Here is a 14,985-nt window from a genome sequence, read left to right on the forward strand (position 1 = left end):
GCGGCGGCGGCGGGGATGGGGGTGCCGCGCGGCGCGGGTTGGGCGGCGGAAGGCGGCGGTGATGGCGGGGCCCGTGGCCCCGGAGCGCCACCGCTGCGCTGAGCCCCCGGGCCTGCCGCGAGGAGGAGGAGGAGGTGGAGGAGGAGGAGGAGGAGGAGGAAGGACCCGATGGCGAACAGCAGCGAGCTGGGGAGCAGCAGCAGCCCGCACCTGCCCAGCGCCGGCGGCCTGCTGAGCGCCTCCGGGCTGAAGCTGGCCACGCTGGGGCTGATCCTCTGCGTGAGCCTGGCAGGCAACATGCTCTTCGCTTGGCTCATCCTCAAGGACCGACACCTGCACCGTGCCCCATACTACCTGCTGCTGGACCTCTGCTTGGCCGATGGGCTCCGCTCGCTGGCCTGCTTCCCCTTCGTCATGCTGTCGGTGCGCAGCGGGGCCGCCTGGCCCCACGGGCTGCTCAGCTGCAAGGTGCTGGCCTTCCTGGCCGTGCTCTTCTGCTTCCACGCCGCCTTCCTGCTCTTCTGTGTGGGGGTCACGCGCTACATGGCCATCGCCCACCACCGCTTCTATGCCAAGCGCATGACGGGCTGGACCTGCCTGGCTGTGGTGTGCATGGTGTGGACTCTCTCCATGGCCATGGCCTTCCCTCCCGTCTTCGATGTGGGCACCTACAAGTTCATCCGGGAGGAGGAGCAGTGCATCTTTGAGCACCGCTACGTCAAGGCCAACGACACGCTGGGCTTCATGCTCATGCTGGCGGCCGTCATCGCCGCCACCCACCTGGTCTACATCAAGCTGCTCTTCTTCATCCACGGCCACCGTAAAATGAAGCCGGCCCAGCTGGTCCCAGCCATCAGCCAGAACTGGACTTTCCATGGGCCGGGGGCCACGGGCCAGGCGGCGGCCAACTGGACGGCTGGCTTTGGTAGGGGACCCACGCCGCCCACCCTGGTGGGCATCAGGCAGGCCACCCACAGCCAGATCAAGAGGCTGCTGGTGCTGGAGGAGTTTAAGATGGAGAAAAGGCTCTGCAAGATGTTCTACATGATCACCTTGCTTTTCCTGCTCCTCTGGTCCCCCTACATTGTGGCCTGCTACCTGCGGGTCTTCATTAAGGCCAGCTCCATCCCCCAAGTGTACCTGACCACCTCTGTCTGGATGACATTTGCCCAGGCCGGGGTCAACCCCATCCTTTGCTTCATCTTCAACAAGGAGCTCAGGGTCTGCCTCCGAGCCCACTTCCCGTGCTGCCAAAGCATCCAGAGCACCCAGGGCACCATCCTGTGCGATCTCAAGAGCTTTGGGATGTAGGGGGGCTTCCTCAGCTTACAAAAAAGAAAGATGGATACCATTTTCCATGTTTCTGCATTTGATCTCAAGAAAGTGTGACCCGTGGGGGATGTACTGAGCCACCACCCGGCACCTAAACCTTAGGCTGTAAGAAGCTGTTTTATTTATTTTTCTATACTCTGCGTGTGCTCTCCAGAACATAACAGGTTGCTGTTTATGGAAACAGGTACTTGAGCAGAACACCCCCAAACCTTAGGCTGTACGAAGCTGTTTCTCTTTGTGATTATGTGGTTTTTAACAACAAAACAGGGCTCCAAGTTTCTGGTCTTGCTTCTAATGTTTCTAGACGTGATTCCAACAGATACGGATTAAGGCCATGACGTTTTCTTTTTTTTTTTTTTTCCTATTCCTGTCTGTTTTGATAAAGGCTTAACAATTTTACTCATGTAATATTTGATAAAAGCCAAGACAATTTTATACTAAAGTTATTTTTGATGACCTCAAGAGGTGTTGTTTTCTTATCATTTGATTTCAGTGAAGAACAAGAAGAGGACGTTCCTGGTGTGCTTTAGTGGAAGTCGGTTTTTGGTGGGAGCTGTGGGTTCATTCATTCTCAAATGGTTTGAGTATTTGAAGCAGTTACTTATAACTTTTGCCTGACATGCAAACAGTGTAGAACTAATTTCGATTTTCTCGTTGCACTATTTATTTGGTAATATTTCGGAACTATTTGTGAAATGTGATTTTAAAATACCAACTTTAAAACTAATCAACTATAGCAGTTTTTAAAAACCTAGATTGAAATTCATATTTTACTGCCTTTATAGGAAGTTATCTACAAACCTGGGTAACACTTGTACATTTTGACTGTTTTCTTTAATAAAATCTTGAAAACCTTGACTGTATGTAATTGTCTCAGAATGACAGCATTCTGCTTTGCTGACAAATAGCTTGTGTTTCTGGAAGGTTGTATGTCTTGTGTCTGAGTAGATTTCACAGCCGGGGTCATTATGGACAAGCACAATCCTTACTTGCTGTTAGATCTCAATTTAGGTGTTTTTACCAATAAAAATGACTGATGCTATTTTTAAGGAGACTTAAGTTCATGATGGGCAACAGGTTTATGTAGCGCAATGGTAGAGCAGATGACTGCGTGGATCACTGATTTGAGTTGGAGAAGCAGTTCCTTAATGTGATGGCTTGGGTAACACTGGTCTCAAACTGCATTCTTAATGGGAAACTTAAACTTACTCAGCACAGCACATCCTAACTTGTTTCATTTAGAAAAACTTCTTTGGAAGTGCTTCAGCTGGCAGCATGATGGCAGGATCCTGATGTGACTCAGAGGAAGCTGTGCCCGATGCGTTGCTTTCAGGTGCGTTGTGCAGCATTTAGCAAACATCAGTCAGCGCCGCGCTGCTGCCTGTCGCACAATGACAGCAACAAGCTCCCTTTCCATAAAGAAATCATGCCTGAGCTGGAAGCAGCTCTGCAGTCAGAGGCTGTTAGCCATCAGCTGAGCAACAGCTGTAATGTGGCTGTTAAGGACCGTGCTCCTGGGTAGGGTAGAACAAAGCAGGACTATTGCTTCCAGATCTGTTAGTGAAAGTGCATCTGGGTACAGCAGGAACCCTGTCAGAACTTCAGGTGGTGGCAGAAGCTGGCTATCAGCACTGCTCATGTTTTCATCCTTAAGTGCCAGATCGTGGCTTAGTAAACCTGGATGAGTAATCCAGGTAGAGCTGTTATGAAGAGGAACGTGCAACGCATTGATGCTGTTACTAGTAATTGCATTCCAAATGTCCTTTGAGTGCCCGCTTTACTGTTTAGCTCTTTTTTACGGGATCCCAAATTGTTCAGAATCATCTCCTTAAAGTTTAAAAAATCTCTTGTGCAGATAAAGTATCTTTCTGGGGCCTAGAACTGTGATCTCCAACTGAAGTCCTGTGTTCTCATGCAGCCCAATTAGGAAACAGCCCATGTTTCCTCACTTATGCTATTAAAAGTGTCAGATATTTTGGCATCCCAGCTATAAGTAGTGTGCTTATGATTCTATTTAAACCCCAGAGATAGGAGAGCTGTTATTTTAAAACAGCCCTAAAAGCTGCAAGGACCACATTTTTCTCTTCCAGGAAAATTAAGCACAGGTTGTGTAGTTGGTTGGATATACAGGGGGTGATGAATTGCCCTTACGGGGGTTGGTCTGTTTGCTGTCTGCTGGATGGAACCGCCGCCTTGCTGTCACCACTGGTGGCAACCAGACCCATGGCAAAAAGATACAGAGAGATGTAGAATGGGTATCTCTACCATACCTTTTGCTTGCACAGAGACCTGTCAGGACTTCCCTTAGGACAGAATTGGCGCCTTTAAAAGTTATTTTGGTACCGGAGGTCCTTCTAATACCAGGCTGATGACGATCCTAGCTTCACCAGCACAAGGGAGAAGGAACTCCAGTAGCTTTAATTCAGGCGTTAGATGGGTGTTGAACAATAGAGCTTCATTCCAGAAGGGGGGGAGGGGGGTGAAACTAAGTATAAAAGGACAGATAGGTGGCAGAAAATGTAGCAGTGTTCAGTGACCAGCACTACAAGTCTAGCCTGGGGCTGAGCATGCCAAGGAAATGTGCAGGCCAGAAAGGGCTGGGGGAGCACCAGGGGATGAGTATTCCTTCTGGAATGTGAGAACAGATAAGGAAGTTTCAAAAAACAAACAAAAACAACCAAGCTGAGCATCACCAAGGCACAGCATTAACACATTCTCACAGTGTCCTTCAGTCTGGATATGGGGAAAGTGCGTCACAGGGATTAACTGCTTTGGCCATGCTCAGAGAAGGGGAGTCAGAGGATGAAACCTGCTGTGAAGTGGAGGCATAAAGCAAAGGAGAATGGGCTGAGGCCTGGAAGTCTTCTCTGGTGCTGGTAGGACCCCTGAGGAGCAGCTGTGAGCTCTGTGCCCTCGGCTGCCCATTGAACACCACTGCTCTGCTCTGCCTCAAAGTGCTAATGGACGGAGCTCAGCAGGAGCTGAGTGCAGTAATACCTCCTGCGGCCACACGGGAAGCTATTGCAGCTCGTTGTGCAAGTGCTGGGCACACGTGCAAAAACTCAGATGCTTTGAACCCGTTCCCATCCCCTCTAACCGCAATGCAAATCTATGGTGAGCTCAGTGGGCTGCACGGCAGCAGGGCACTCACCTCTCCCACCTACCTGTGCTCAGTCAACGTGCAGATCAAACCCTTTCCATAACAGGACATTTGTGATGATTTCATATTCTCTGGGCAACAGGAGTCGGCATCACGTGAAATGCCATCATCATCCCCCCTGGAGACTCTCCACTGTCTGGCTCAGAGCTCACAGCACGCTTGCTGTTGCATGGCTGTGGTAAAGAGTTGCAGTTGCTGTGGCAGCTGTGCTGCACTGGGAAATCTTACTGCTGCTGGCATCTTCCCTCACTCCCCAGATATTTAACACATTCCTTGCAAGCGTTCCCAGCAGAAATCTTGCTATGCTGTGTCAGCGGAGGTTTTAGCACAAATTTCTATATCAGGGCAGCGTGAAAAGTGACACTAATCTGAAATCTCAGCAAGTACTGCCTTATGGGCATCTCTGCTTCGCAGCACTCAGAGCCTGTGAATACTGCAGGGTGCCTCTGCTGTTCAGCTTTGGAAAGTTTGCAGGGAAGAGCCGAAATATTTAACTCTTGCGCATTACATTGATGTGTGAAGGTCTCACATTTGGTGGTGGAGGTGAGTGGGGGACATGTAGCCCGTGGGCTCTTGCTGTTTGCTCTGACAGCGCCAAGTCTGCACCAGGAAAGACAAAACTGCCTCCCAGAACAGCGTGAAGTCAGTTGCCTTGAGGAAAAGGGCAGGAATTTGGCTTATTCCTATAGCAGAAATTCTTCCCTGGGGCTCTACCTGGCTGTGATACAGCTCCACCTCCGGCAGGCTGCTCTGCCATATGCTGCAGGACTGCCCCAGGACACACCGAGCTCAGCTCAGAGCTGGCACTGTCCCTCCTTTCCAAGCAAAGGATGCTCAGCATTGGGCTGGATCTCTGCCACCTGCCCACATGGTTACAAACAGTTACGTTTCCCGTTGCGGTGCTGGTATTTGCTCAGAGTTGCCTGCAAAGCACCCAGCAGAGCAGTGGCTCGGGCAGCGATACACACCTACAGGCAGAACACGATGCCAGGTGGCTCAAGGCACTCATCAACTTATGCTGCAGAGGAGGGATTCTGTGACATCAGAATATCCCAGAAACCGTACAACATAGCTGTATCTCAAACCGAAGTGAGATAATAAACACAGCAAGGGGGCTGTTTTCTAATAGATCTCTCCTATGATCCCCCCCCTACGATTTTTAGCACAGCTTCTTTCATAGTTGCTCAAGAACTGCAAAGGCTACAATCAGCCATTGCAATAGGAACCAGGAAGCATCTCCTATGCTGGGTGTTGGTACACGCAGGAATATCGTAACATACACAGCAACCACAGCAGCAGAGCCATCAAAGAGAGACCATCTCTGAAGGAGTTCTCCTAAAGCTAGCATAGAATGCCGAGATGGGGCTGATAGAAGCCTTGCCCCAACACCTTCCCGTGCTGGTGCCCTCGATCGATGCTATGTCATTGATAGGGCCTCACACGGTCCTCACTCACCCATTAACTGTAGAGTTGGTGACTGAGGGCTGAATTTTCAGTGGGCCTTTTGCACCACTCTGCCTTTCCCTAGAGCTGATGCTGAACATCCCTGAGCCCATTTTCACTTGGCCATGTCACTGGCTGCTCCAAGCCTTGGTGTTATATCTGAAAAAATGATTAATTATTCTGGCTTACCTTTGTAAAGCCCAGAACCACTGAAGGCCAGAGCAAACCTTTATCACAGGCAAACAATCGCTGACTATAGAAGCTTTCATCACTCAGCTTTAAAGTCAAGCTAAGCCTTTAATGCGAGCTGTTGCATTTCTGTATTTCTATTCATGTTTAATGACCTCAACACTTGCACTGTGCCTTTGATCTCATGAGTCACGCATGGTCTGACTGTGGATGCATTTATTGGAAGGCCACTTTCTTCAACACTGTGTTTTTCGCCTCTGCTATGACCGGGTTGATGCCGCAGAGCACTTTGTGTAGGAGGCTTTCAAGTTCAAAGCGAGTCTTGCAAGGACACAGGGAACTGTGAAGTCCTGGCTAATTTTAGGCACTCATCAGTGCTGATAGAGTAGGCAGCAATCAGGCGATCACCCAGGGAAGAGACACCCCTCCTAAAGCATTATTTACTGGTGTGCCATTAAAAAATGCAGTCCTATGTTTGTGGAAGGATGATTAATCATTGGAACAAGTCATCCAGGGAAGGAAGGGTGCTCCATCTGTGAGCAGTGGCAGCCCATGTGCCCACCCACAGCCAGCAGCCACACTGTGCCCAGGGCTCTGCCTAAGTGCCTGGGGTGGCAAAAACCAGGAGCACTTGTACACAGCACCACATCCCGTCTGTCTGAAAGCAATGCGTTCCTTTCTTTCACTGCCTGACAATACCCATTATCACTCCTTACCCATTATCACTCCTTATAAACACCAGTGCAGCTCTTGGAAAATTCAGCAGAGATAGAGCCAAAAGGGCTTTGCCATTTAAAAAAATATCCAGAAGGGGGAAACACAGGCAGAATTAGAAGTGGAGCAGAAGTCTGGGTGCTTTCTGACAGTGAGAGAAAGAGGGATGATTTAGCGAAATACAACCTCCCTCCATCAAACCGCTCAATCTGCTCCCATCTGTCACCCAGGAGCTGAAGGAGGCAGTGAGCAACCCGGTAGCTGGGTGAATCAGTGGGGCCCTCCTGCTTGCTCCCCCTCCATGGGCCCCATACACAGCACTGCACAGCCAAATCCAGCTGGGCAGAGGACATCTGGGTGCAGAGGACGGCAGCTGAGCATACGATGTACAGTCAGACCAAGGGGAACGTGGGCACCCAAGTCAAGGAGCTGACAAGGCAGCGTGAAGCCATGGTGTGATATCACCTCTGGGCATGGAGGTGTGCCCACTTTGTCCCTGTAGATCCCAAACACTCAGAGGACGACGTTTCCTTACTCTATGCTTACACAATCTCTGTCTGAGCAAAAGTGCTGATGTAAGCCAGCCCCAGGTCACCAAAAGCTCTGTTGCAATGCGTAAAGGTCTGTTTGAGACTTCAGGGAGTTCAGAGGAACCAGAGTGGAGGGTGAAATGATGACAACACAGCAGCCAAAAAGCTCCGCCATTGTACCAAGAGGGCTCATGGACCCACTTGGTAAGGCTTCATCCATGTAAGTAGGGAAAAAAAAAAAAGGAGACAAGAAAATCTCCTTTTTGTGCTGAGAAAGAGCCCACAGATACCCACGTGATGAACAACAAAGCATGCTCACATGTGCTAGAGAAGTAAGCAGGGCTTGGTTCTGCTCACTTTCCTTTAGGAAATTGTAGGTGATTTTCTCTACGTCTGACATGCATTAAGCTCATCTCCATTCCTGTGCTCACAGCATTGATCAGTAACAGCTGTACCCCCGCTGTTTTGGCATTTCATTTCTATCTAATAGAGAGAGGCACATTGATTTTGCCGTTATCAAAATCCCCTTGTATTTGCACAGCCTTTTCTCCTCCTGCAATTTTCTAATTCCTTCTGGAAAACATGTTACACATTGTCAAGATCAAATTCCTGAGACATCTTGTTTAAATCAAGGGACTCTCAGCACCTTCTGTTTCTTTTGAATATCCATCTGTGCAGTAATAACAAATCAGAGTGCTGCTGGAGTGGGAGGGTGTCCACAAGGACCCAGGGCTGCACTCTGCTCACTGGGGCTGCACAGCATCAGGGCTCATTGTGCTGACAGTGCAGATCAGCAAAGGGCCTCTTTGCTGGGCACATGATGAGATCTCACATGGTGCAGCCACAAAACAACAACAAGCCCAAGGATTCCAACCCACCTTCATAGTAGCATGAGTAAAATCCAAATACCGCATTTCACATACCTTATAGCAGCCCCACAAGTACAGGCTGTTTTTCCAGCTCTCCAGCTCACCTGGATGACCCCCAGCCTTGTACTAACTTTAGCTCCTCATGCACAACCCAGGCCTTGGTTAGGGCAAACACCTGCTCAGATCTCAGCCCCACTGACCAAGCAGCTAAGAGAATTTGTTACACACCACCACCTACACCCAAAGACTTTGTAAGGCTTTCAAAAGGGGCATTTCCCAGTGGGGGATTATATGCAGGAGAGTGCAGACAAGGCCACACTCCAGCTGGGCTTTGTGCTGCTCCCCATCCCTCAGGCTCACAGGTGCTGCCTGCCCTGCAAAGCACCTCGCCTCACCTACCTAATTAGCAAGAAATCAAATTAAGGCAGCAGCTCGTTATGTTTTGCAGCATCCTTTCTTACAATGGCTTTTTGCTAAGCCAAAATCTGGTGATAAACAGGGAACTTCTCCCAGCTTGAAGTGATAGCATCGTTATTCTGTAACATGCCTGTAATATCAATATTAATATAGCATTAAAGATTAATGCACATATTTGTATTAATAATTAATAATATTTCTCCAATATTAATAAAACTGCACTCAGCATTAGCATGGATCTCCCAGGTAGAGAGGATGAAGGAGAGCACTACAGCCAGAAGCTGATGCAGACCAGCCTGCAGTTGCTGCAGGGTCACAGCAGTGGCAGCTAGGAGCAGGGCTGAGAGCTGCTGCTGTGATCCATTCTGACCATGTGCTTTGTGGGGATGAATGGAGTGAGAGGTGGGGACACACACACATCTGGGCTGCTTCTGTGTTCCTTCCTAAAAATGGAAGCCCAGAGAGAACCTGAGAAGGTCTTAGTGGGTAAAGATCAGTGCTGGCATCAGGACATGAGCCCTGGGCTTGGGCTGCTCTGAGCCAGAAAGGTGCAATGCCATCCCTCCAGTCTCTCCAAATCTATTTTTCTAATGCCAAAGCAGCAGTTCCAGTGGCTGCTTGCTGCTTCCAGAGGGCCGTGGGGGCAGGTGCCTGGTGAATGCACTGGGACATGTGTCCTCTCAGCAGTACAGGTGTTTGCTTTAGTGTAGCATGCTAGTTGCTCCATCCCATCATCACCACCAGCAAAGGCTCTGATTGTTGGAAGATGAGCAGCTTCCCTTTCCCAGAGGCAGCATACGTTTGCATGTCTGAGAGCAGAAATGTGTGAACCTCACACAAACTATCAGAATTCCATCTCCAGGGCCACAAGTAAGCATGGAGTTGCATAGTTGCATGGTACTCCATAGAGAACCCACCAACTGCACGTCTGACAGGCTGAAGGCTTTGAGGCATGTGCAAAGACAAACCTCTCACATTAACTCCTCCAACATTCTCCATCCTCCACCTCCCAGAGCACAGCTTGGTTGTGATAACAGGGATGCGATCACAGGGTACACTGAATAAAAACTGAAAACCACAATGACAAAATAATGTTATAATATTAAAATAAATCAAATAATATACTGCCATTATTCTGATACAGAATTTTTACACAGCAAATTCGGTACATATACAAGAAGTCAGGCAGCCCATTACAATAAATGTCAGGGTTCCTTTTTTAATATAAACTACATCTTAATACATAGTTTGGGATGATCAGGTAGTTTTACACCAACTCCAGTAACAAAGACTTTTCCTAATCTCAGAGTATTAAAATAACAGAGTCTTGTAATGCTTTGAGTATTGAAATGCTTTGGTTCTGTCAGCCACTTTTTAAAAGTGTAAAATCTACATCTACTGGTTAAACGTTTAACATGGAGGTGTGCCTAACTTACAGACAGTTATATTAACCAAGGAGTGAAATAGAAGGGTAGGTTTTTGGTAACTGTTATATGCTTCCCTCCGTATAATTATTCAAATTTCAGTTCGATTCAAGCATTCCAAAGAGTAAAAATGCAGCCAAAGTTTTCCAAAGGTGATAACTATTGTGGCTGGTTTCATTCTGGGGTTAAGCTGGAGCCACACAGACAACAGGACTGTCCAGCAACACAGCTCCTTATGTCAGAAATCTGCACTGCGCAGCAAATCCCACTTCACCCCCCCCAAAATGAAAGCCCTTCAGAAAACCTTGGCCGCTACAGCACAGCACGGCATCATCACTGTGATGTTGGTGAGGCAGGGAAGGATGGGAGAGGGGTCCCAGCGAGTACCTTGCTCATCACAACAACAAACAGAACACGGGCGGCTCCTCCTCAGAACACCGAGCAGCTCCTGCTAAAAGAAGACATCTTCTTTCCTGAAGTCCGGCAAACACCTGAACTTGCTGGGTGATGCCCGCATGCAGGCCAGGCTGGGGAGGCAGGGGCAGGTATGGTGCATCCGCCGCCCTGGGAAGGGCACCTGGAAGGAGGAACGCGGGTGTCAGCAGGGCACGGCCACGGCGGAGCTGCGGTAGGAGCGCTCAGAGAGCAGTGCCCTGCAGCCTACGCAGGAAGTGGCACCATAACGACCCACAGTGGCCGGCTCTCCCTGCCCAGTACCCCTTCCAACTTCCCTGCACCTTATCCCAGCCCAGCCTGGGTCACCGGCCGCAGAGCCTGCAGGAATGGCATCTCTCGGCTGCCTGCGCAACACAGAACCTGCAATCACAGCTCTGCTGCTGGCAGGACTGACTCATTGCAGCTTCCAGCAGCCTAAGTGATATATTCTAAACCCTCCACACGCATAGCTCTGGGTTTAGGATGGGTGATAGCAGCATAGTGACGCAGAGACACGGGAGGGATGCAGGGTCTATATGCAAGGTGCATAATAGCAGTGATGCCACCTACAGACATGTTGCAGACCCTGCCCTTGTGATGCCATCAGATTGCTAATAGCATCAAGCTGACACCATCTCGTTGCTGAGAAGGAAAGCAGAAGGTGGGGAGCCAATCGCCAGACATCTGTAGGTCCCCTGGAGGTCTCCAAGGTGTTGGGGTGGCCATGGGGTCACTACTGATGGGGACACAAAGCTCTGTTCCACCTGGTCCCAGCCAGGATCCCCACCAGGAGTAAGGATGCTGTTACATTCTGCACATCACAGGGCCTATAACCACAGAGGCTATGACCATTTGCAGTTGCAGCCCTGCTCCCCGGCCCTACTCACCCGGTGGCTCAAAGGATGGCACTCCTCTCCTACATTGCCCATCGGTGTGCACATCCGCAGGCTGCGGATCCATAGGCTGACAGCACAGCACATCCCTCCTCCACACTGCTGGTCTCTGTCGCAGGCCTGCGGTTCCAGAAAGAGAAATTGTTTATTCTGTTTGCATAAATACTTTCCACCCATAGCCGGAGCCTAAGGGAGCTCAGGGAGATGCGAGGACACAGGGCACCAGACAAATGGAATCCCATCTTACAGAGAAGCTAAGGATTGAAATCATCCATGAATTTAAAGACTTCTAGAGACCTATTCCTTCTAGTTTCTTATGGTAATGTCTGATGGTTGAGTGCCTTTCAAATGCAAGTGCTTGATAGTTCTGTTAGCAAACTGCAAGTGGAAGTAGATAAAATACAAGTTTAAATAGGGAATGTATGGCTGTTACCTAGAATTACATGTAACTAAAAGATGTCCCAACTGTATAACTGGAAACACTTTGTGTGAGTGCCCATGCCCAAGAAAATGTGATAGCACATACCCTGCAAGGGGAAACTGAAATTATCAGACATTTATCCGATGTGTGTTTTGTGGCCTAGATAGCACAAACTAAAATTAAGCTACTGGATGTATTTCAGAAACCAGAAACCATGAAGAGCAATCAATATATTAGGGCTTGGAACAGGTTACTGCATATCTTTTTTTTTTTTTGTAGACCAGATGATCATTGGACTCTCAATCATATTCTCTCATTGCCAAAGCAGTGAGAAATTCTGTCAGTTCAAGGTTCTGATGATGCCCCAACAGTAGGGTCAGGCACCTTGCTGCTCTCATGTCTGGCAGTGGGGCTGAGAGGCCAGAGGCACAGCAAGAGGCAGCTTCTAAAAATGCACCTAAAAGCCAGGAAGGCTGCTCAGCAGGACAGTCATTGAGTCAATGCCTACGGGTCTCACCTTGGGATCTACATGATAAATGCCAACAGATTGCACTCTGCTGAGTAAACGTTGCACTGTTTCAAACAGCAATGCCAGATCAGCGAGTAATTTAGGGAAAAGCTGTTGCAATTACTGTCAGTATGTGTGTAACCCAATGGCCAGCACTTCTCCTCAACGCATGTAAGAAAGCAGAGCTCTATGCTGTGAGCGAGCCCAAACACGCAGCATATTTACTTAAAAGAATAGTGGCCATAAAACTACCAATGCAGCCTTCCAGGTAGGTAATGTTTGCTTTCTTTCTTCTCTCTCTCTCAAAATAAAATAAAACAATCCCTCTGATGGTATAATTTTACCCTAGGCACAGGACTGATGGTCTTGGAGTCGCTTTGTCCGCAGCAGAGCAGTGTAAGGGGTGCAGAACAGTTTGGGGAGAGGCAAGCAGTGCTGAACAGTGCTATGGTTTAGAACTCACTCTCATGCACACACATATATTCATCTGGCAGAGCTTTTAAGATCCCCCTTCCAAAATGTTTGATGAGCTATTAAAGCATGCATCCCCAGTGCTGCTGTGCACCCCGACCTTCCTGCCGTGCTCTGGGCACGGCTCATCCCCCCTCAGTGCCCCTTTTCACACAGCTTTGTGGAAAACGCAGCCTGAGAAAAAGTCCATGGAGAAATGCTGGCTCCAAAGCCAGCGGAAATCAGCACATGAGCTGCCACAAGGTTCTGTTTGAGTCTTAAATTGCAAAGGAAGAGCACTTTGTCTCAGAGGATGTGGATGAGAACACGTATGTCAGCTTCCACCTGAGATTTCCCTTTTCGTTCGGAAGCCAAAAACCCATCAGAGCAGCTTGAGCAGAAACACACTGCAGTAGTTACCAAAGTAACATTTTTAGTATAAACATTTTTGATTTTTTAACGCTGTGTGTCTTTAATCTATGATTCAGAGCTTCGCAATTATTTAATTTATTCATTATGCTTTAGAGGTGTAGCCACAACCTTAACGACAGGCTAACGTACACCCGTCCTTTCATTGCTCGAAACAGTTCTGTTGAAAAGGAACATTCGTTTCTCAACTACGGAAAGATTCCTTCCTGCTGACACTCGGCTCCGTCCCGGGAGCTGCTCTGGAGTCCAGAGGACACCCGCAGCCCGCACGGCCCCGCAGTGCCTGGTGATTCCAGCAGCCATGTGAGCTGCCGAAAGAATGCCAGAGCTGGGTCACCGACCCAAAGCAAACACGAGAAAAATCATTTTACTTCGGAGTGATGCAACGCTTCGGGTTGAATAACGTCTTTGGGAAAAAAAAAAAAAAAAATCACAAGCAAAGTAAATCTCAAGCCTAAACACACAACAACAGAGGATTCGCTCGCAGTGAGGAAAAAACCAGCACGGTCATACTTAAAAAAAAAAAAAAAAAAAAAAAAAAAAAAAAAGCAGCGTTTAGCGGTGATGGCAGTAAAGGTGATGGCAGTAGCGCTGCCGCCGGGCGGGCACACGGCTGCAAGAGCCGCGCGGACCCCGAGTCGGGCAGCGCCGGGGGCAGCGGGAGGGCCGGAGCCCCCGCCCCGCCGGGAGCAGCGCCCCGAGCACAGACCTCGTGCTGCGCATCCTTCGGCGCAGCGCCCCGCGGGTCCCGCCGCCACCCGGACATCTCTCACCCCGGAGAGTCCCCTAAGTCCTGGTGTCGCTCAGCGCAGGGAGACCCCCAGTTCCGCTCAGCCCCAGCCCCAGAGAGCCCCGCACGTCTCTCTGTCGCTTACCCACACAAGTCCCAACGCCTCTCCGGCGCCCACACAGCCCCGCGACCGCCGTCCCGCTATCGGTTATCCCGCTATCGGTTATCCCCCAGCCCGGCACCCTTTACCCCCGCACAGCCCTCCGCCCGCCGGCGCGTCCGGCGGTGCCGTCCCGGTGCCGTGCGAAGGCGCTCACCCCGGTGATGACGGCTCCGCGCCCCGCGGGCAGCAACGCCAGCAGCAGCAGCAGCGCAGCTCCGCGCAGGCTCCGCATGCTGCCGGCCCCCGGCCCCCTGCGCTCCCCGCGGGCGCGGCGCGGTGGAGCCGTCCCGGTGCCGCCCCGGCCGTTATAAAGCTGGGGGCTGCCGTGCCGCGCCGTGAGTCACCCCCGCCCTGGCAGCGCCGCGGGACGCCGTGCGCACCCCTCCGCGGGGCCGGGGCGAGGCGGGGGGGCACCCGCTGTCGGCTGGGGACAGCCCGGGGCACGTCGGGGGGGCGAGCCGCCGGGTGTCCCGCTACGGCCGAGGGACATCCCCGGAGGCATCGCTCAGTGGGTCCTGAGGAGGTGTCCCGCAGTAACCGAGGGCAACCCCAGGGAGCATCCTACTGCTAGTAGGGAGCATCGCGCGGCAGCCAGGGGACATCCTAGGGGGCGTCCTGCGAGATGTAGGGAGCATCGCACAGCAGGTCCAAGGGACCCTGCAGCAGGTGGGAGACCATGCTGCAGGTTAGGGCACATCCTAGGCTAGCGGCAGCCCAAAGTGGCTGGTGCCAGCCTGAAGATCTGCCCACACCAATGCCTGAGTCCTCTCTGCTTTTGTTCCTGCAGGATCTGTGGTTCTCCAGTTCCCCCCAGTCCAGCTTTAGAGGAAGAAATGAGAGGAGTGGGGTTGGGGACCCTCGGCACTGCTTGCAGCCCC

At 50.6% G+C, this 14,985-nt stretch overlaps 2 protein-coding genes across 2 annotated transcripts; one reads left to right on the forward strand and one right to left on the reverse strand.

Annotated features, from left to right (window-relative positions):
* Positions 1-168: 168 nt before the first annotated feature.
* On the forward strand, positions 169-1,311 carry GPR27 (G protein-coupled receptor 27; the record flags this gene model as incomplete). The annotated part of the gene is made up of 1 exon (XM_079540137.1): positions 169-1,311. The coding sequence occupies one exon, from the start codon at positions 169-171 to the stop codon at positions 1,309-1,311; it is 1,143 nt and encodes a 380-aa protein (XP_079396263.1).
* Positions 1,312-10,529: 9,218 nt separating this feature from the next.
* On the reverse strand, positions 10,530-14,339 carry PROK2 (prokineticin 2; the record flags this gene model as incomplete). The annotated part of the gene is made up of 3 exons (XM_079540126.1): positions 10,530-10,655; positions 11,401-11,526; positions 14,262-14,339. 3 exons carry the CDS (start codon positions 14,337-14,339, stop codon positions 10,530-10,532), a joined length of 330 nt encoding a protein of 109 aa, XP_079396252.1.
* Between the last annotated feature and the right edge of the window lie 646 nt (positions 14,340-14,985).

This window comes from Tetrao urogallus (genome assembly GCF_951394365.1).
Source record: "Tetrao urogallus genome assembly, chromosome: 10".
Taxonomy (NCBI): Eukaryota; Metazoa; Chordata; class Aves; order Galliformes; family Phasianidae; genus Tetrao; species Tetrao urogallus.